We start from the raw sequence: 19,343 nt of genomic DNA on the forward strand, positions 1-19,343 counted from the left end.
ATTCTGCTTTCCAGTTTGCAATTGTTTCCACTGACTTCATGTGCTTAATGACACAGCCCTCGTGCTTTGACACAAATGTGAGCGAATGGCGTTCTCTCTCAAAAAAAATCTGCAGAGTTGCTGCAGAAAATTCAGCAGAAAGTTCTTTTGACGGATGCCAACTAACAGACTTTGAACAAATGTACTTCATCAAGTACAACTTGATGAATGGATTCTTCATTATGTCAGCAAGCAGCACGGAATCTTCATCAGTGCCAGGAGTAAATAAAACAGGGAAGAAGAAACACTCGCTGCCAAACCACCATGAAATTCATATTGGTAAAAAATTCATGGTAAAATCCCATATTCAGGGAAATGGCAGTGATACATCAGCAGATCTAGCTGAGTAGGAGATGTAAGCACTGAACAGAAGTTTGACTTTTGAGTGCTGCCTTTCTGTTTTCTTACTTTACAGAAAACTAGAGGGCTAAGTACTGTTATTCCCAAATATCACTTGTTTCAGCCAGAGAAGTTCAAAGAGTAGGAAGCTTTATTGCATACTGATTTCTCCCTGTCTAGAGGTTGTTTTCAGCTCAGAAAGATCACAGAGAGGCCCTYGATTCACTCCAGTTACAGAAGATCCCAATTACTCTTCAGATTAAAGAGAATACACAAAGAGACTGGCAGTCAGAGCAAGGCAGTGCTTTGGGAATCCATGTCCTGGTAGGAATATCCATTTCAACCAGCATACAACTGTGCAGTTAGATTTGATGATCTTCAAGGTTTTTTCCAACCTTAATGATTCCATGATTCAAACTGTGCAGTTGCTGGTTTCCACGTCTGCGTTTACCACAGGTCAAAGTTACAAAGCAACACCCCGACTGAAAATCAAGTTCTAATCACCACTGTGTCTCCCCASTACACCAACAGCAGCATAACAGGGCCATTAACACCCTGGAGTAACACGGGGCTGGAGCAGCAAGGGATCTTCTCAGTTAGGAGGRACAACCATTCCCCTAGGCTGTTCCTCCCTTTCCACATTCACCTACACATTTCCTTCAGCAGCTCCTTCATGTCACCGGCCTCCAGCCTGTTAGACTAACAAACCAGGAATCACAAAGTAAGATAGAAAATTAAGTCCTTTGCATCTGCAACGATGTGTAGGTTGCTACATAGGATGCTCTCAGGCCAATGACTTAATACTTAATGTAAGAGATTCCCACCCCCCACCCAGTTGGAATCCTTGGCTCAGGTTTTTTTAGACACAGAAAGAGAGTATTTGTCTCCAAACTTAGGAAAGAATCAGGTGTAATAGGAATCCAGTGGATCACCTTCTTTAAAGGGAACACAAAAGTGTGTGGAAAGAGAAGGTCCATTCTTTGGCTTGCTCACAACTCCTACGTGATGTCCTTCTTTCTTGGGGGGCGGTGGATGTTCCTCACCACGCACTTCACCATCCATTCAATTCCTTCGTTCACCCCTTTGCTAAGAAGTAAGACAAGCAGACAAGGTTTTAAAATAAACCAACAACAAGCAGCAACCAAGAACAAACACATGGTTCACATAGGCCCTAACCGAGCCCTTACATAAGAAAGGGAAGGGCTCTACTCACCCCACAGTTACATGTTGGCATTTGTGTTACTTCTCATACAGGCAAACAATAGGGATCTGATTTCTTTTAGCTCAACATACAAATCTCCATCCATTTTTCTGATGTCTGTACAAGTCTACACCCAACTTAGTCACYAACTCTGTGGAAACCTTGGAATGAATGAGCACCAAACCACCTGACAGCTGTTTTGAGGTTATTCTGCCACAAACCTCASACCATTTGTATACGATCTCATAATCCTGGTTCCAGCTTTCTGGAACCATCTGTGCTGGGGCTCCCAAGCAAGTCACCCCCTTGCTAGTCTGCACAGCTCCCCATGACCTCCAAGACTTATTTATTCTTTTAGTGCAAGCTCAAACTGGAATTTTGAAAGGAAATTCCAAACAGATCAAAACTAGAAGTATTTGTACAAAAAACACAACTGAAAATGTTGTTTTACATAAGGTTATTATCTAACACTTCTCTTCCAGTCAGTGCTTGAACATTGTGGTTGTTCATCTGCTTAATGGTAATGGTATGTCATTTGCAACAATGCAGACAACACATTTTTGTCACRGTTTAAGAAGTTTTTGTTATCCTTTGCAGCAGCTTGTATTACAACAAAGACTTCTAGCTAAATTTATAAAAGAAAATATTTCAGAGCTCTGAATTCAGCCCAGACAGTAATTCAGCCAGGAATATTTTCACCACCTGGAACAGCACTTTTGACTTATGCCAAATAGCACTTTTCACTCAAAGAACTGAAAGTACAAATAACCAAAGTACTGCAAGACTCAATGCGCAATAATGACGCTGAGATAGCAAGAATTCAGTGGGTTGGTCAAGGTCGTGGCATGCAGCTGTGTAGGCCCAAATTAGAGTCTGTTTTAGTCATCAAATTTTAAACCACAGGCATCCCCATGTAAGAGCACTCTTGGAGACTATTCTATCATCACCATCACAAAGCTCATCTCCATGCCAAAGAATATGCAAGCAAGAGTATAATTACGGCAACAGTGGCCCACCAACCATTTCTCTGGCAGAGGCATCAACAGCTGCATTTTAAACTGACTTCTAACCTAAAAGCCAGGAGCTGCAGTAAACCAACATCTGCAAGCATTATTGTGTAAGGAGAAGGGAAGACACAGGGCCAAAAATAAGCCTCCAAGTCCTGTTGCTTTCAGCCAGCAGTATACTTCCACTATGTTTCACARGCAGRATTTAYATATRAAGTTAAGTGACCCAGTGCAAGTCYAAGGTTCTCAAACAAGTGTCTGTCAGTGCTGGAAAGAAGCACAGCTCCCTTTCAAGGCTTAGTAAATCCTGTAGCACTGCTCTGYGTGTGACACCCCACAAAATGTTCAGTAAACCAGTTCTCAGACTACTTATTCTCATACTCACCCAGTAAGGGCCGAGCAGGCTTGTGTCAGGCARTCTCTCTTCCCAATTTTGTTAATGCAGTCACTAAATGCTGTCTTGATGTCAGGTATTGACAGACAAGTCTGCAAAGGGAAGCAAAGTAGAGCTKGTTTGTGCTACAAGTCATGGTGGCSTTCTTCCACAATGAATCCTACCACACCTGCAGTCCTGCTTCAGTCAGGACAGCAACAGCGTGAGGTTAAACCCCCTCACCCACCAACACAGCAAATTCACCTCTYTGCATTCCAAAGAAATGAACACATTCTTTTTTCCCCAAAGAGAAGACTGTTTGCTGAGAGTACACACACACTGCCTCACCTCCTTGATCCTTACTTTGTACACAAACAGTTCTGAAAATGAGCATAACCTGCACCCTCTAAGGATATTCTTTCCAAGCAGCTCAACTGTCACACATGGCTTCTGTTTACCAAGACAAGAGTAAGAGTCTGTTTACACTACAAGAGCTGTACTATTTACAAAATCTTTTGAAATGGTGTCCCTGCCACAAGCCCAGCTGACTCTTGGCCAGCATCCTGAGCACTCTCACAAAAAAGCATGTGATTTTTCCTCAGTACCCAGCACATTTCTTGGCATTACAGCCATGCCCCACCTGCACTTGTCTGTTTGCATTCAGAGAAAACACTGGCAGCACTGAGCACAGYTCGTTTTCTGGTGCCTGATGTCACTGTGCTCTTGACCCCAGGCAGGTCTTGAACTTCTGTGAGGCTGCCAGGAGGCTGCTGGGAAGAGCARCACAAATCGAACCCCCAATAAATCAGTGGATTACTCTCCTGACATAAATCCCAGTATCACCACAAAAATCTTACTTTTAGAACAGCAACAAAAGCAAACCTGCCCTACTTAAGTCTGGACTTGCAGCTCGCTGAGCACTCAGTACTCATTTTTTCCTCAGAAGCCTCAGACAACCTATCTAAGCACTTCAGCTGACCACAAGCCCACCTTTCCTCCTCTCTGCAAAGACATTTTGGACCTTCAACAAGGCTCACACACATGTTTTGAACCTTCAGTGAGGCTCACACATGTGTTTTGAACAAATGTTTACACAAATGCCAAGCTGGACCCTTGTCCTGAGGATTGACAAAGTGGATGTAAACTCTGAGGGAATAGAAATATGAAACTTAATGTTACCAGCCATCCATTTGCAAAACACTGATTCTRGAGAAATTAAATACAGGAAATTTCTGTGAACAACAGAAGTAAGCAGCTTTCATTGCTTATAAATAGGAAGGGATCTTAAGATATAGTTTGATATGGGAGTTCAACAACACCCAATKCAGAACCCAGAGCCCTTGACTCCATTAATTGTGCAACTTTTGATGACTGTACTTTGTTATGACCTAAGCTGCATTTTAAACTTGCCCTCTCAATCGATGACCTGGAAACWGTATCAAAAAATGTTACTAACATCATTCCATTGAAGCCTCAAAAATTCAGGATTTCTGCCAAGTGAAAAACACGTAGTTCATACAGATGAGCTGTCAGCCACAGGGCAAATAGTTAATTTTAAAAGCCTCAAGAAATACTAACTTTAGAGGGAGTCAGACTGGACTTGGGAGTTGGAATTCATACAGGTCAGGAAGATGGGCAAGAGATTACAACCAAACAACCATTCTCTCCTGGTTTGTAAAAGATCCCTTAGCCTGATATAGTGTTCTGACTGCCCAGTAAGAAAAGCAGGTCCCAATGCTTCCTGGTTTAAACCAAAGCTGTGGACAAGACAATTACCCAACAACTRGGAAGGAGAAAGAGCTGCACGTCAGCTCAAAAAAGAGCTATTTTTCATGCCTTTGGTTGTTTTTTTAGTCAAGGAAGGTTAAATGTCAAGCAGCTGAAATTGAGCAAATGTTTCTTGAAATATACTTTAAGCTTCTCACACCTAATACCATTGTATAACAACTTCTTCTTGTCTGAATGATGCCATATTTTAAAATCTTTTAAAATAAATCAGATAAAGTGTTCAAAATACAAAGTTAACAACAGAGAGCACAGTCTGTTGTCTTTGACTCCTTCATTTCTACTTGCACAAGTAGCAAAGCAATCAGACAATGAACTTCCCAGCACCACCAGCAGACCAGGACATTTGTACACACCCAGCAGAACAGAGAACCAACATTCTTTACCTCGCCCATCCTTGAGGCTTTTAAGGGATCACTTTTTTTTTTGCAGTTATAGCCATTTTTACTCCCARTAKAAAYTACTGTTATAACTTCCCCTTCCCASCTGGTAGAGCCATGGCCTGCCCCACCTTCCACAGAGCTGCCCAGCCACAGCTCTCCRTGGACATCTGCATCACAAAGAGCTTTGCTTCTGAGGAGACATTTCACCATTCACATTCTTACAACAGGAGGTCACTGCATCACCARTACTGTTCTGAGGAACATCTTTTTTTCCTCAGGGTGAAATAGAGCAGCACAGCAGAGGAGGTAAAAGCAAACTACCATTGCCTTGTTTTAGTGTTCCAGGGAAAGCCATGAGCTGGAATCTCATCTGGCAGCAGATGATGAGGCAAATCATCCATCACTTCAGCATGCRGCATATGAGCTTCTCATGCTCAGGGGAAAATGTCAGCTGTGGCTTCCAAGTTCCCCTCCTGCCCAGCCACATTACAAAATATTTGTTTACAGATGTGTTTTGTTTCTCAGATGCAAACACATAAGCCGAGGGCAAAGAAGGGAAGCTGGATCTGTGAACACATCAACAGTGCTCTATTACAATAACACAATTCATGGTGACCTTCCAGGAATGATGGTAGCTCAGCCAGTTCACAGGAACCTCACGCAACCCATGACAAATCCAATTTCCATCTGAGCTTCCCCAAAATAACACACTGWAAGACATCTTTTGATGAAAGCTGTTGCAGGTATAATCTTGCCAGGACTAAAGCAAATTCCTTCCATGAAGGATCTAGAACAGCCTTACCCAAATTAAGACTCAGCAATGGCACACCTAAAAATCTGTCAAGCAGCAAGGTAAGTTTTAACCAAAAAAAGCTTGCATTGTAGAGTCTTTATCCATTTACCAAATCCACTGCAGCAAAGACAATGCTGCTGCCTGGTCTCCTGTCAGAACAAAACCTGAAGCATAGATAAAACCTTGCAGGATAAAACCTCAGGCYCTTCAGCCATCTAAAGAGCATTAACATTCAGCCAAGAGTAATCAACCATYAGAATGGAACCAAAAGAGAAACAAAAGCAAGATGGATTGTCTACGTAAAACCATTTCATAAAGTCTGACTCACCTGATCTATGCTGTGGGCTACCTTTTTAYAAGCTTGTTTTAAATTAACACTTAAGCTTGTTTAAACTTTAACAAGGAATAGTATAGCCTCAATTTACATCAGCGTATTTAAACTGAAACTAATTTTACAGGGAACCTGTGGTAGATCTTCAATTGGAAACTGGAATGGCTCTCATCCAGAAGGTCTGTTTTCTAATACCTGTGTGGAAATGCGTATTCTGCTACTCACCATGACTCCTCACATTTTCCAAAGGCATGGGGAGGCGTTTCAATATTCTGGAGATTTCAAATTAAATTTCCAAAATTTATCTTTAGACGAGGATGGTAAAACTTCCTCTCAGACATGGGATATGACACAGCACCCAGTAATTTTCAGATCATTAAATTTCAGATGCTGTTTTTGACAGGATATCCAGTATTTTGAATAGGGTTCCATAATAAAACATTCTATCCTCAAACTGTAACAGTTCATTGTAAACCTCAGAAATATATACCTTGTGAAAACCTTTAAACAGCTGCCTTCACATCAAAGCAGCAAATATTAAATCCTATTTTGCAGTTTTTTCTGCAATAAGCTACATTCTCAAAAGTGGCATTCTGAGTTGAAAATGAGTTCACAAGATTTACTAGATGTTGGATATTTTATTTCGCCTACAAAGCAATAGTTCCATTAAAAACCCAAACCAACTCCTTCCTCCAAGACCCATTTGACTCAGTCTTTTAAATTATATAATTAATTATAAAATAATACAGTTTTGAAGCCCCTCCTAAATACAGAGCATTCTCCTGATACCATAAAATATCACATTCAGCATTGTGAGAATATTACAAATTGGTGTTTTGCTGTCTGTGACTCCATTTCAACCCCTGGAATGACCAAACACTGCTTGTACTTGGCAGTGCTGAGAGGACACAATGTACCCCAGGGCTCACACCAGAGTTCTTAACACTTTAAGCAATTTCAGGTTGCATCAGCACTTTTGTTATCTTCATGTGCAGAATGTAAACTTAAAAAAAACAAAACAGCTATATCAGATGAACTATTACTGATGAATTTAGTCACAAGACTTCTGCTGGCCTCTACACAGGTMATCATCAAGAATTATCCTTCATCTCCAAATACCAGCAAGGTGAAGGTACCACTTATCCCCCCTTATCATGGTTCAGGACAAAGGGATGCTGGTGAGAATTCCCTATTAGTTTTATGTCTGGAGATCCAGAGCAGAAAAWTCTCTATCAATGCTAATCCTGTAAGGTTCAGTTTTATTCCAGACATTTTCCATTCTGCTAGATGGGAGGAAGAGAAACAGGCCACTGAGTCTTCYAAACCTGCTTAAGTGAACCTGAGTAATTACTGAAGAATAAAGGAGTCTACTTGCTCAATTATTTGTCTTCAGTCTGGCTAGAATGTCAGAAGAGCCAGTGTCTGCAGCCTGTAGCAAAATATGCATATACAGCCACAAGGGAATCTGGAACAGCTTTCCAGGTCACTGCATGGGGCTTATCCTCAACAGCTCAAGGCAAGATTGCAGGCTGCTCCCTGCAGGAAAACTGGTGTTGCATGGAAAAATGAGAGTCAGTGTTCTGGTTTCCACAGAAAAAAGACAGACCATTTCCTCACATTTCAGACACCACAGCTAAGTCAGAACCATAAATCAGCCCTGTCTTAATGCCATGCTTTTACATGGAACTACATTTCTCTTATTTCTAAGACTGTATGATCTATATAATCTAGCTAAAGTAGATAATCCAAAACCCAATCTGTGTTGTACACATGAAATGTAACCAAACCCTCCTTTAGAACCAGGTGATTTCTCAGGAAGTCGTAAGTATTTCCCACAAGTGCAATCAGTTGGACAAGTGTAAAGTCCAGAGGAAGAGCCTGAGAAGTATTTGCATACTTTACTGATCCCAGCTGCCAGGGCTGGCGCGCCAAATCCTACTGGAAGCCTCTGGCTCCATCTAGTGGACTAAACATTTCTTTTTTTCTGAACAAACAGGAAAAAACAATATCAATATACCCAGTCACAGTACAAGACCCACCATAGCTGCACAGCTTGTTCTGTTTACATAAAGAGTTGCAAACTACATGCCTGTAGGAAGCTCATTCATGACACTGGAAAAAGGCTGGGGGAGAAAGGAAAAAAATACAACTAAAATCCATGTTATTATTTCCAGTRGTAGTAAAGTGCTATAGGATCAGCTCAGGAATGTGGCACAAATTTAACATGAATGCAGAGCTCCCCTTTCCAAGGCCGATTTGCTCACTTATGTAAATCTGTAATATTTTACCTCTACATCCTGCTTGTTGGCCAACACCAGAATGGGTACCCCTTCCAGAGCTTCACTGGTAATCATCTTCTCTACAAAGGACAGAAACAAAACCAGGTTTAGCCAGTTCTGGAAGTCTGACACAGATTATCTAGACAGAGGGATGAAGCCAGAGGTTCCTCCTTGCATTACAGTTTCATTTGATAGAATTTATAGAACTTTGCAGGTCTATTTTGTTCACATGGTACTCACCAAAAGCTCTTTTGGACTCGGAGAGCCTCTCCTCATCAGTGGAGTCAATAACATAAATCACCCCGTGAGATTCAGCATAGTACTGGAAGGAGAATACAGATATTGCTGTCAATCCATTAGAACCACTTGTTCCTCTTCCTCATTTTATTTTATTTTGATACAGTTTTGGTACACATGGAGAAGATCAACCAGTTAGAGCCAGCTGTATCACAGTGTGCCTGGAGAATGGAGACACACAGCATGTACTGCCTGTTCTGTCTCTGCAGGTCTGTTCAGCACACCACATGAAAAACCTCACCTGTGTCCCCCCAAAGCTTATCTCTATGTCACAACCCAGATATGGGTTGGTAAGTGCTGTCTGTAAACATTAATGCAAATATTAAGCACAGAAATAGTTGAATCTYTGGAAAAGTGTTAATGCTAACTACTGGGGTACCAATAAACCTGGGTGATTATCAAATAATCATAGKGGTTCAGTTCTAAAAGAGACGAAACCACTTCTTAAAGAAATCATGGAATCACAGAATGGTTTGTGTTGGAAAACTTGCCATAAGCAGGGMTACCTTCCACTAGATCAGCCAGAGCAGAGCCCCATCCACCCTGGCTTTGAACACTTCCCAGGATGGAGCAGCCATGGCTTCTCCGGGCAAACTGTACAAAGCAAATAAAACAAAACCACATCTCTAACCTTGTCCCAAAGTGACTGCAGTTCCTCCTGCCCACCAAGATCCCAGAACATCAGCCGAGTTTTGCCAACATCAATAGTTCCAACTAGAGGGAAGGAAGAAAGGACAGAGCAATGAAAACTACAGGTGCTGGAAATCACAAACTTCTGCACACCCCACTCAGAAATCTGGGGTGGGACAGGCTTGTAGGAGAAAAAATAGCAAGGAGTGGCTACTTGCAACAACAGAGCAAAACCTGTACAGAGTGATCACAAATACAGATCATTATCAGTGCAAATAATTCCAGAATTGGGCCAAGGAATGAACTCCAGGGAAATACAGTTTGAGGATAGCATTGAAATAGGATACCTGGAGATTTAATAYTTCAAGAGTTTTTCCTCCTAAATTAAGAAAGCCTGTTTTATTCTCTACAAATAGACCCAGGTAGTTGGGAGATACAATCTCTGTTTCCAGGAACTATTCCACTCTTGTGAATTCTTAAATACGTCAAACAAAAAACAGCTGTTGTCTAACTGTGCAAGAAAGCTGARAAAATTCCACGTGGATTTACTTACTGTTTAAGCCTACAGTGGTTGTGATTTTGGACAAACTCATCCCTTTGTAGTTCTTRTTAAATCGGGTTTTAGTTTGTTCAAGAAATGTCTGAAAAGAATAAGACAAAGAATTTACTTTCAAATGTTTTACTGGCTGGAGTAATCCTACCCCAAACCTGCTTTTTTATTTCTGCAGAACCCTACTAGAGCAGACACTGCCCTACCTAATTTTGCTCCCTATTTTAGCATGGAARGAAGGGATCATAGGTGATTATGGGATTACCAAAGCCTCAGCCACATCCCTGAAAGCTTGTGCTAAATTTAAGTAATGAGGAAAAGTTGATTGTTTGGTGTGTCATCGCTAAAATAACTCAGGACACAGCTGAAGAAAGATTGACCCAAGTTGGAAGATTTATCCCAGAAGCATGTTTAAGATTGTGTGTGCCCTCCATAGGGTGACAAACAGCACTTACAGTTTTACCAGCATTGTCCAAACCCAGGATCAGGACACAGTACTCATCCCTCTGGAACATGTATTTATAGAGCCCTGACAGCAGCGTATACATCCTGCTCCTGCAACAAATGCCAGGAAATCATTAACAAACAGGTAATTTCCAAAAGCCTCATTCCACAGCTCAAGCTCTTCCCAATGCCAGACAAATGAATGCTGTTACTCTTTTATCAGTAACTCTCGTATTTAGGCAATCCTAGGAAAAATCACAGACCTAACAGAGACCATGAAAATAGCCTAAGATCAATTTGGGGTTCAAAGGGGAGCTGAGGAAGGAAGGAAGTTCAAAGGAAGCTGAACATTTCTTGAAGTAAACGTAAGACCCACGGAAAATGAAATGAACTTCATATAGATACACAGAACGGGTATTTTGAGCAAGATTCTCACAGAAGCTCACGCCCGGGGATTTTTTGGGGCTGGATTTGCACACACAGGGCAGAGCAGCTTTGCTGGGATGCAGGAAGCACTGGTACCAAGTGCTGCAGCTGACTCACATGCCATTGCAACAACTCTTCAAACACAGATAAAGGGAACCTCAAGGCCGAGCCTTTGAGAGGCAGCTGCCTCTAAGCAAGTGCGTGGTTAAATGACTACTTTGAAGTCAAACACCGTTACCTAAAGGGAAATAAAAGTGTTCCAAAGCAGGAATGTGGGGTTTCACGGTAAGGGAGGACAGGGCACCTAAGTGCAAGGAGGCTTCAATCCCACAGGTCCCGGGGCAACCGTTCCCCTCCAGCTGTGCGAGAGAGGGGCTCCTGCCGYCCGCCGGGGGAGCAGCCAGGCCACTGGTGGGGAGAACCCCGGCCCGCTCCCCTTTCGGGACAGTGAATGATCCCGGGCATGCCAGACCGCCGSTCGGCTCCTCCCGGACCCGGGAGATCCCTCCAGATCCAGACGATCCAGGAGATCCGGCCCTCTCCTTCCCTGCGACATCCACTGAGGGGTGAACCGGCCCCACCGCCATTTCCCCCTGACGGCCCAGCGCGACGTCCCAGCCCATCAACAGGTGCAGCCCAGCAGACCCGCCCCAAGCTCCCGAGCGCAGCGGGCGAGGAAAAGACCCCCGAGCCCGAGGCCCGCGGCCTCTCACCTGGTCCTGGTGCCGGTGTCAGAGCTGGAGCCGGAGTCGGGTCTCACGACTCCTCAGCGCCACCGGCCGCCGCCATCCCGCGCACGGGGCTCTGGGAAATGTAGTCCTCTACGCCACAGCGAGAGCGGCACAAAGAGGGYCTGTGGACTACAACTCCCAGAATGCAGAGCGCCGTCGGGCTCCCGGGAACTCCGAGTGCTGAGCGAGTGACGCGTTGGCGAGCACAGCCGGAAGTGGGGCACTGCAGCCGGAAGTTGGGGTGTCATGGCGGGTGTCATGGTGGCGGCTCGCAGGGGCCGAGGAGGCTGAGGGWGGAGTGGGGCCGCCGGGGTGGCGGTGGCGGCTCGGGGAGGTGCTGCAGCCCCGGGGCTGAAGGGGCAGTGTCGTGCACGGGCCCGGTGGGCTCGAGTGGACGCCGTGGCGGGGAGGGCAGGGCTCGGCCCGGCCTTTCCTCGGACTCTCCCGTCGCCTCTCGCCGCCTGTTTCCAGCAGGAGCATCGCCCTGTGGTGATTTCCAAGGGGAGGAGCGGGACGGCGGGCAGATGTCGCTTCTGCGRGCGAGGACTTGTTATCCGAAAGTGCTTAAGTAAACTTTGAATGTGTTTTAAGTTCGTGGAGAGGACGCGAGCAAAAGCGCCTTTCTTGTGCTGATAATGGATGAAGAAAGTCTGGAAGCAGCGATCCAGACCTACAACGCCCAGCTGGAGCAGGTGGAGCTGGCGCTGGGGGCGGGCCAGGACCCATCGCAGCAGTCGGACCTGATCCAGCTGCAGGAGGATTTAAAGCAGTTGATAGAACTGACCGAGTCCAGCCTGGTGGCTGTGAAAAAGAGCAAACTTCTGGCCACTTTGGACACAGATGCCTCCTCCTCCTCCCCAGCAGATCTCCCAGGGCAGGATTCCCACCTGGAGAGCTCTGCCCAAGATGAGGAATATGCTGCTTTTAAAGAAGCCATTGCTGGGCTTGGAACAGATGAGGAGCCTCCAGCTGACAACAAGATCTCTTCAGAGAGAGAGGGAGAAACTGGGGATAAAAACAAATCAAAGTGCTATGAAGAAGAGGAGGAACTGGAGAGAGAGGARGAGGAGGAGGAGGARGAATTGAGTGGGATGAAGGTTAAAGCCCCCTATTACAGCTCCTGGGGGACCCTGGAGTACCACAATGCCATGATTGTGGGCACAGAGGAGCTGGAGGATGGCAGTGCAGGGGTCAGGGTGCTGTATCTCTACCCAACCCACAAGTCCCTGAAGCCGTGCCCSTTCTTCTTGGATGACAAGTGCAGATTTAAGGAGAACTGTCGGTAAAGAGAGAGGGGTGGGAGGGACCTTGTCTTTCAGAGGGATAAAACCTCCTCCTGAAATGTCCTGTGTGGCTTCTTCACCCAGGGAAATTGTGCCTTAACATTTTAAAAATGCGCTTTTTGTGTCATCAGTTGAGCTGTTTTCACAGACAAAGTGGAAAATCCCATGGGAAAGCTGCAGAGATATTACATAACTGAGTGCATAAATTAACAACTGATGAAGTATTTTAAAATCAAACACCCAAGGCTGTGGATAGTGCACACATTCCAGTTGCACAGGGAGGTTGTAGTGGCTCCATTTTTGGGGATTGTCACCAGGATCAGCCTGGGTGGTCTGTGAAGGTGCTGGGCTGCAGCCCTGCCTTGCTCTCATCCTGTTTATCTCCAAGACCATGAATTTTTTCATTGGATGTGTCACTAGCGAGGAAGTTTAATGTTCTGGGGTGGGATGCATTCTTTATTACATGACATAAATAACATGTTAAAGGTGAAACATGAACAACTTTGTAATTGCAACAACGCATGGTCAAACTTACCCAATTATGGTGAAGGTTCATCACTACTGAAACTCATGTGCATTTCCTTTGAGGAGGGAAGGGATTTTCATTTGAAAACTCCTGTTCCTCCCTCCCTGCAGGTTTTCCCATGGTCAGGTGGTGTCTGTGGAGGAGCTCCAGCCATTCCAGGAGCCTGACCTGAGCACGCTGGGGGTGGGCTCAGCCTGCCTGGCCAAGCACAGCGATGGGATTTGGTACACKGCCAAAATCACCGGTGAGGGGGACAGAGGCTTTCCAGGGATCCTGGGGGAGGGTGGAGGCTGAGGTTTATGTGGATCTAAAACTTGGCTGTTGTGGTTAATGACAGGAAAATTATCTGGCTGCAGTCTTGAACTTAAAATCTTGATAGAGCTGAGGAAACTCCTTTTGTCAGGCTTGGGAAGGGAATTGGCTGGCAAACAGGTGACATAAAGAGCAGGAATGTGGAAAGGAAATGACTACGAGGTCATTAACTGCTCCAGGGAAGAGGGAGGTACTGCAGGAATTTACATGCCTATTAAGTGAGAATTGCAATAATCTGCTCTTTTTAAACACAAACCAGGAGAGCTGGCCCTGCCCAGCTTCCCTWTGTCCTGAGAAGAGGGAGTGTTTATTCCCTGTTTCCATCTTTCTTTTAACTGTTATTAAGTCAGAGGGGAGCAAGTCTAACTTCTTTTTAATTCCGTTCCTCAACAGCCCATCTTTCTTTCTTTGTAGAGATAAACCTTTGGGTATCAACACACACGTTGTGGAAATAGCTTTTCATTGCCATGGGTGCTTCTCCCTCCAGACAGAAATGAAAGTCKCAGATTAAATCCAGAATTTTTAAAAACCTTTTCCTTGTGCCCCCACACTGTCTGGTGTTGTTCTGATGGAGCTGACTCTGCTTTAGCCCCCTGTGTGCTGGGCACTGACTGGAGCTCCTGTCCTTGCTGTTCCCTCTGTAGATGTGGACAGTGGGTACTACACGGTGAAGTTTGACTCCCTGCTCCTCAAGGAGGCTGTGGTGGAAGGGGACAGTGTCATTCCCCCCCTGAGAAGTGAAGATGCTGCTGAATCTGAYGAGTCTGATGCGGACAGTGTGGATGATTCTGGCTATGCCAAAGGTAAAGGGAGTGGGGWGGGTGTGAGCAAMAGTGGCTTGGGGTTTTRTTCTGCCTTTTTCTGTGACTGGCTRACTGTCCTAGAGCTCTCCCTGTGAGTGTCTCGCCTCAGATGAAAGAGCAGTTGATGCTTCTGTGTCCCGAAAGATAGAGAACAGTAATTAGCTGTTATGCTACAGCTGCAAACTGAAATCTTTGTTTTATGCAAATCACGGGGCTAATGAAGGCTGGAGGTTTCCATGGGAACTTCCCACACGTGCAAGAAGAGGGTGTGATGTTTTAGAGTTCCAAGCTCTGAGCCTGTTATGTGTCTGGCTGAGCTGAGTCAATGAGTGAATCAGATTTCCTCATCCCCAGAAGCTCCGTGACKCAGGAGAGTGAGACCCCAGAAAATGGGAGTGTTGGGTCCTTCCAGTGCCTCGATGAGGTTGCAGGAACAGCCATGCCCTGTTTTACTGCTGAAAGGTGGCACAGAGAGTGCTCTAATGACTTCTTGCAAGTTGGACAGGCTGCATTGTTCCTCTGCTGGTGCCACAGCTGCATCACAGGGACAAAGGAGTGCCCTAGAGCTCTTTACATTTAACCTGATAGAGATTATTGGATCCCAATAACACAAAATGAACACTGTGGCCTGGAGGAGCCTCATACCAGAGACCAGAGCTAGAGGCACAGGATAAGTACTAGGAGCCACTGTGCCAGATTCTACTCTGATGTGTACATCAGTCTGTATCACCATCCTGGAAGGAAGGAAAGGAATCATAAAASTCCTGGATGATTCTTCCTGGAACTGGGAGGTGGGATGTGCATTAAATCGAGTGGAATCTCTCATTTCAGTCACTTGTGCAGTGTTTGTAGGTGACAATTCTAGGAGCTGGGTATGGCTGGAGGAGTAGCCAAATGATTTTAGGGTTGGAGAAGTGAATTTTACTGCCCTCTGAGGGGTTTTTGTGCTGTAACTTTATTCCTGTGTTTCACTGATTCTTCTCTTCTGTGCTACAGTGATAGACTCAGGAGTTCCAGAGAATGGGGAATGGACCCCTGCCTGCAGTTCCTCTTTTGCTGGCTGGGAGGCCCATACTCGTGGCATTGGCTCCAAACTGCTTGTTCAGATGGGATACGAGTTTGGAAAAGGTAAGGGAGAGGGTGGTCCTGGGGCTGTTGAGAAAAACTCAAGATTTTGGATGGAGCCAGAACTTTGCTGTGCTGAAGGGTCTGTTGGCTGAGGCTCAAGCAGTGCAATAGATCACAGCCATGTTAGAGGGAAGAGGGAGGACTTATTTCATGGAAGGACAGGAATGTGGGGCACTAACCCCTGTATGGGAATGGCAAACTTTGGAAGCACTTGGAAGCATGGTCAAGTTCATGATCAAAGCCGTGAGAACATTGTGGAGTGTTGAAAGGCTGGAGGTGGAAGGGAGCTGATCTGCAAAGCTTCTGATGTCTGTGTTAATGTGTCTCCTGGCCTGGACACAGGCTTCMAAGCCTGCTGAACTTGCTGCTCCCACCCAAATTGCATCCAGCCTTGGGGGCTCTGCGAGGGCCTCGGTGTCTCCGGTTCTCCCAGAGGAACCAAACCAGTTTTAAGTAGAACCTGACTTGAGAAGCTGAGGATGTGAGGCAGAGCCTGGTTTCACAGAAACCAGCCTGACAAATGGCCTCAGGCTTGGAATCACAAATCTCCTGCTGTGGAAGGCTCCTGGCCTGGCCTTTGCTGCTCCCCTTGGCTTGGGCAGTAGTTCTAATTTTTGGTACCTCAGAAGCCACTTTGCTTGTTCTAAACTTGTGACTGTCAGCATGAACTTGTGGTGGGAGGTGACTTGGAGAGGGGATGCTGTAATACTTGATGTTTGTCCTCAGGCTTAGGGAAGAATTCCGATGGCAGAGTGGAGCCAGTGCAGGCTGTGGTGCTTCCTCGAGGGAAGTCCCTGGACCAGTGTGCTGAGGTGCTTCAGAAGAAGAAGCAGGGGAAGCTGGAGCCAGGCAAATCGAGGAAATGCCGAGCAAAGGGAAGCAGCTCTGGACAGCCRGGTGGCCGTAAGGCCCCACGCAATGTGTTTGACTTCCTGAACGAGAAACTGCGTGGGAAGCACGCCGGGGACAAGGCGGGGGGGATGGCACTGCCCCAGAGGAGCAGCAAAGAGATTTACCACGCCAGCAAGAGCACCAAGAAGGCTCTGAGTGTCAGCCTCTTCCAGACCACGGAGAAGATCGAGCAAACGCAGAGGGATATCAGGGGAATCCAGCAGGCCCTGGCGCGCAATGTCGGGCGGTAGGAAAATGTTCTCTTTGGAATCAAGTTCTTGGTGCTTCTGGGGAGGGGTGGGCTTGAAATTAGGTGCRGGAGGAATAAGTGAAATGTATCTGGATGAGACCTGAGGGAAAGTGGAGGAGAGAGTTTAGTGTGTCCTTCAGACCAGCTTGGACACCTTGTGGGGTCCTTTGTCTGGAATTCAGGCTGTGGCAAAGGGAGGAGCTCTGGGAGGGAGGTGCTGGAGTCCTTGTGCCCACCTCTGCACTGTTGCTGTTGAGCATCCCAGGCAGACATTCTCTAGCCCAGATTGTGCTGAGCATCAGATTCTTCCTGGCTTTCAGCAGGTCCCTTGGGCTCATCTACAGGAAAGGGMAAACCCTGGGATGAGGACAAGCCTTTGATCTTACCTGCAGGATAACATTGCCCTTGTGCTTTTTGCTTCCAGGCACAGCATTGCTACAGCTCAGCTGGAGGAGAAGCTGGCTGATGCTCACAAGCAGCTGGGGCAGCTGCAGGCCCAGGAAGCCAGGCTGCAGCGGGAGCAGAAGAAAGCAGACACCCACAAGAAGATGACTGAGTTCTAGGTGCTGAGGAAGGTGTTGGACTGCAGGGATTGTCCTTCTGGTGCTCCTGGCCTCAGAGCCTGGGTGCGCTGTCCAGCCTAAAACTGGKCAGGAAAGCAGCAGTTTCTGCATGCTTCAGAGCTCTTTTGGGAGGGGAATGAGTACACATCCATCCAGCCCTGAAAGCATTCAGTGAGCTGGGCCTTGGATGAGGTCTAGCTACAAGGAATACAATTCTCTGCTCTCTTGCACACATTTTCCCTCCGTTTCCCCTGTGGTAGCAGCTCCATCCAGAGTCTGTGTGTGCTCAGGAGACAACGCTGCTGGCTACAAACCAGCTGAGGGGACTTGGGCAGCCCCACTTCCTGCCATCAACTGTGGCTTCTGTCTGCAGCCACCTGCCAAGCACAGGTGCAGGCAGGGTCCCAAGCACAACTGGGTGAAAACATCYAAGGTCAAGTACTTTAGCTGCTCTCTGCCTTCTGGATTTTACTATGGGATTTATCTGAGCACTCCATTTTTTGGAGGGAGCAGTTATTTGTAGCTCTACTGTAAGAAATAGACAGGAATCTGGCAGCTCAGAGGTGAGAACCAGCAGTCTGAAGCATCAGATTTCAGCAGTTTGACTGTTTGAGTATCCCAGGACATGCTGTAGCCAAACTCACTGGCTTGGYACAGAAAGGTGCCTGGTTCCACAAGTAGAGTGCCATAGCTGGGGGAATAAGCCAGCAGCATAATGGGATTCCCAAATCTCCTATCCAGGAACAGCTCCACAGGGAACCTTGTGATTTTTGCCACCATTAGTTGGATTTTTGTGGCTCACTGAACTCCTTTTAGTATAAAACCTCAGGACCCAGATCCAGGTTGGACTGGGCCCTGGATGAGCACAAAGAGCAGGATCTGTATGTGCCCAGTGTGAAGCTCTGCAGTGAGAGAGTATGGGGCTGGGCTGGGAGCAGGCCAGGCAAGCCAAGTGCCCTTCCCTGCAAAGTGGACAGTGTTTGGACAKGAAGGAGGTCCTCCCCTCTGGGTTACATTCTGTGTTGGTGGTGGCCAGTCGTTGCCTCAGAGGAGATGGTGGTTTCATCATCTGGTGGGATTTGTGCATTGTAAAGGCTTTTTATTTTTAAAAAGAAAAGTTTGCRAYTCATGCCAGTATCTTAAGGACACCAGTTCTTTTTTAATTTAAGGAACCAATTTCCTTTTACTCTGTGAGTCATTTTTCTAATGAAAMGGTTCCTTTAGTACCCCCTTTTTTRTCTATCCCTAAGAACAGACTGAAAAACAAGCTGTCAGCCTGGGCAGGGCTGTKCCTGCTTGCAGGATCAGGCTGCCAAMCGAACCAGAAAATCTGAGGCTGAAGAAGATATGATCAGAGCTGTTCAGGTTGTGTGGGATTTCACATTGCTGCTGACACACCTCAGAAACACAGCGAGACAGCAAAGCCAAACAAGATGAACATCTTCAGGAAACTTGTGGGAGTGAGTCTCTGCTCCTGAAGAGCACCTGGGATCATGCTGTGACCRTGTGGATTGGATGGTGGCACGGGCTGCCTTGGGCACTTCAACATCCATTGGTTCTTACTGGAATTGGCTGTACTGTCCTCATTGTTCTGAATTGGTGTTCTCCATGCACAGGGCTCAACTCAAGGGTTTAACAATGGCCCTTCCCTCACAAATGACTGTTTGTTTTCCACACTCGAGTGCTGAGTGGTGACAAGGATTAATGTGCTCACTAAAGCGGTCCATGACTGGAGAGCTGAGCTGGGCAGAGAATTTTGTTGGTTTAATTTGTGCTCTGGGACTGTTAAACATCATCATCTCTTTAGGATCTGGGTGTATGAGCCCTGTGTCTCAGCCAAGTCGTGTTTTGACCCTTCTTTGGGATCTCCACAGCCTGACTTGTCCGACTCCTATTCCAGTGGCTGCCACCTCCCACCCAGTGCAGTCTGCATCCCTGATGAATAAAGGTGTTTATTTTCCCCTCTCTCCTTGTAAGGT

General features: G+C 46.1%; 2 protein-coding genes across 2 annotated transcripts; one reads left to right on the forward strand and one right to left on the reverse strand.

The window, feature by feature from the left end:
• Positions 1-392: 392 nt before the first annotated feature.
• Positions 393-11,772, reverse strand: ARFRP1 (ADP ribosylation factor related protein 1). The gene is made up of 8 exons (XM_057366085.1): positions 11,591-11,772; positions 10,463-10,562; positions 10,011-10,098; positions 9,459-9,541; positions 8,771-8,852; positions 8,540-8,610; positions 2,972-3,072; positions 393-1,464 (listed from the first exon to the last, which is right to left on the reverse strand). The coding sequence occupies exons 2-8, from the start codon at positions 10,553-10,555 to the stop codon at positions 1,377-1,379; spliced, it is 606 nt and encodes a 201-aa protein (XP_057222068.1). The 5' UTR covers positions 10,556-10,562; positions 11,591-11,772; the 3' UTR covers positions 393-1,376.
• A 49-nt stretch (positions 11,773-11,821) lies between these two features.
• ZGPAT (zinc finger CCCH-type and G-patch domain containing) lies at positions 11,822-19,329 on the forward strand. Its single transcript, XM_057366077.1, has 6 exons — positions 11,822-12,890; positions 13,528-13,661; positions 14,374-14,532; positions 15,529-15,660; positions 16,387-16,798; positions 17,226-19,329. The coding sequence occupies exons 1-6, from the start codon at positions 12,244-12,246 to the stop codon at positions 17,362-17,364; spliced, it is 1,623 nt and encodes a 540-aa protein (XP_057222060.1). The 5' UTR covers positions 11,822-12,243; the 3' UTR covers positions 17,365-19,329.
• The last annotated feature ends 14 nt before the right edge of the window (positions 19,330-19,343 follow it).

This window comes from Malurus melanocephalus, unplaced genomic scaffold (genome assembly GCF_030028575.1).
Source record: "Malurus melanocephalus ecotype Western Australia unplaced genomic scaffold, MMel_1.1 scaffold_59, whole genome shotgun sequence".
In the NCBI taxonomy this organism is placed as follows: Eukaryota; Metazoa; Chordata; class Aves; order Passeriformes; family Maluridae; genus Malurus; species Malurus melanocephalus.